At 51.7% G+C, this 2592-nt stretch overlaps 1 protein-coding gene across 1 annotated transcript; it reads right to left on the bottom strand.

Moving 5' to 3' along the window:
* Nucleotides 1–569: 569 nt before the first annotated feature.
* On the bottom strand, nucleotides 570–2354 carry LOC136552786 (myb-related protein Hv33-like). The gene is made up of 3 exons (XM_066544351.1): nucleotides 2103–2354; nucleotides 1782–1911; nucleotides 570–1636 (listed from the first exon to the last, which is right to left on the bottom strand). The coding sequence occupies exons 1-3, from the start codon at nucleotides 2233–2235 to the stop codon at nucleotides 793–795; spliced, it is 1107 nt and encodes a 368-aa protein (XP_066400448.1). The 5' UTR covers nucleotides 2236–2354; the 3' UTR covers nucleotides 570–792.
* Between the last annotated feature and the right edge of the window lie 238 nt (nucleotides 2355–2592).

Here is a 2592-nt window from a genome sequence, read left to right as displayed (position 1 = left end):
GCTTCTATAACCAAATTTGTAACAATCTAGATTAAGTCAGCTTCTACAGTCCATGGGGGTATCAACTTATAATTGTGAACGAAAGCATATTCATTATTAGCTAGACGATAAAGTTGTGCATGCAAACAAAAAAAACTTTTTTGTAGTATATACAATCATAACCAAATTGAAGCACGGGCGACGTCAGGTCCAACACCTACACCATCACGAAAAGAAAACAAAACGGGGGACCCCATGGTATGATAAAATCCAATGCTGAAACAGAGAGGTTACTGACCAATCACACGGTTTTTTTTATTTAATCAACCACGTAATTTAATTCAACACCTCTCATTTATATATTTGTACTCTCTCTCTCTCTCTCTCTCTCTCTCTCTCTATATATATATATATATATATATATATATATATATATATATATATATATATATATATATATATATATATATATATATATATATATATATATATATATATATAGATGTCTCGTCACCCCGAAATCACCGTCACCATATGGACTCTACATGTCGACCGACCGCACCGGAAAATTAACACGCAACGCAAGCCCGGTAAACCAATCCGAAAGAAGCCGAAATTTTAATTTACAAAAACCAGAAGCTCACCAATGCAAACATGCATGAGCTATCATCAATCAATCGTAGCTAGGCACGTACGAGCACATGCACACGTATAAAGTGTTTGTGTAATTGTGTCTGTGTTGGAGTTGGAATTGGCCGGCGTCCGCCGATTAATTAATTGCTCGCCGCCGAGCGCGTTGGGCCGACGATGGGATCAATTCAAGCACCAACTGCTGCTGCTGAGCGCGTTGGCGTCCACGAACTGCACGGCGTCCTTGCTGTCGCCGTAGATGCTCTGTCCCGCCTGGCCGCCGTAGCCGTCGAACACGTAGTCGGACCACTTAAGCTCGTCCAGCGCCGCGCCGTAGTGGTCCACCACGGCGGCGGAGGCGGCGCCGCCGTAGCCGCTCGTGCCCACCTCCAACCACGGCAGGTGGTGGTTGCTATGGCTGTGCGGCGTCGCCGACATCAGCTCGAACGCGTTGTTGCAGCTGCTACAGTTGTTGTTGCACTGTTCGTCGGTGGTGGTGGCCGCGGGGCTTAGGCCAGCCATCGAGTTCAGCGTGCTTGAGGTCGACACCGACGGGAGAACGACCGCCGGGACACCGAAGGGACCGCAGTGCAGCGCGTCGGCTGCTGCTGGGTCCTGCTGCTGCAGGTACGACCCCGCTGCGGCTGCGGCACCCATGTGATTTGCAGCTGTTTGCTTGCTGCTGTTGTTGTACCCCGACAGCGAGCCGTCGCTCGCGCCGCCGCCGCCACTGCTGTGGCTGTAGCTGTACACGTAGCTCTCCGCCGCTGCCGTTGCTGGAGGCGGCAGCATGTGCTGCCCCGCGGCCGTCGTCGTCGACGACAGGATGAGCTCGGCGTCGCTGAACACCGCCGTGCGGCTGCTGCCCGCGCCAGCGGCCCTGCTGGCCTCGGCGGCCAGCGGGAGCGGCTTGTGCGTGGCCGGGTCGATCCCGCGCTGCCGGAGCTTCTTCTTGATGTACGAGTTCCAGAAGTTCTTGACCTCGTTGTCCGTCCGCCCCGGCAGCTGTGCTGCAATCTGAGACCACCTGTGTTGTTCGTGCAAAACAAATCATTTTAATTATTCCCGGTTGGCCGATCATTCATTCATCAGCAGCAGCTAAATGTAATCAAATTGGCGATCTCTGCTTCTGCTAATGATGCGTGTGTGCATGGCCTGCCACTGCCACCTACTTGTTGCCCATCATGGAGTGGAGATGGATGATGAGGTCCTCCTCTTCCTGCGAGAATGCTCCCCTCTTGAGGTCCGGCCTCAGGTAGTTGATCCACCTCAGTCTGCAGCTCTTCCCACACCTCCCTAGACCTAATTAACATATGCAAACATCACAAACAATCGAATTCCAAACAATTCAACTAGCTAGCAAACAATGCATCTTCACAGTTTTTTTATATAAAGACACCATTCAATTCAAGTAACATTCATAGGCATTGCTTTATATGAGGGTAGCCGAGAATTAACAAATTCTAATTAAGGTGTCCACATGGTGTATATACCTGCAAGCTTGGGGACGGAGCTCCAGCAGCCGTGGCCATACTTGGCAATATGGTTGATGAGCTTGTCGTCCTCCTCCGGCGACCAGAGGCCCCTCCTCAGCTTCTTCTTGGGGCCGCTCGTCCGCTTCGCCATGCCGCGCGCCCGAGGTAGCTAGCAAGCTACCGTTGCGGCAGTTGCTTGCTGCCTTCCAGAACGAAGCTCTCGCTGGCCCTGGGAACGAAGACGACGACAGTGAGGAGAGGGAGATGTTGGGATCGAAGAAGGTGGGGTATAAAAGAGCGGGCGGGCGGGCGGGAGGTCGCTCTCAAGTAGGTGCCTGCACTGCATACTGTAGCGAGTGTGATCAGTGTACTCTCGCTCGCTCAATCCACCCCTCTCTGTCTTCGTTCCTCCTCTCGGCGACCCCCTTCACTTTTCAGCTCGATCGATTGATATCCTTTAATTTCTCTCTCCTCGATCCCTTTTGCACCTTCTCTCCGAGCGAAATAA

Source organism: Miscanthus floridulus, chromosome 4, assembly GCF_019320115.1.
Source record: "Miscanthus floridulus cultivar M001 chromosome 4, ASM1932011v1, whole genome shotgun sequence".
Taxonomy (NCBI): domain Eukaryota; kingdom Viridiplantae; phylum Streptophyta; class Magnoliopsida; order Poales; family Poaceae; genus Miscanthus; species Miscanthus floridulus.
The sequence above is the reverse complement of the archived record's forward strand: the minus strand, read 5'-3'. Positions and strand labels throughout refer to the sequence as shown.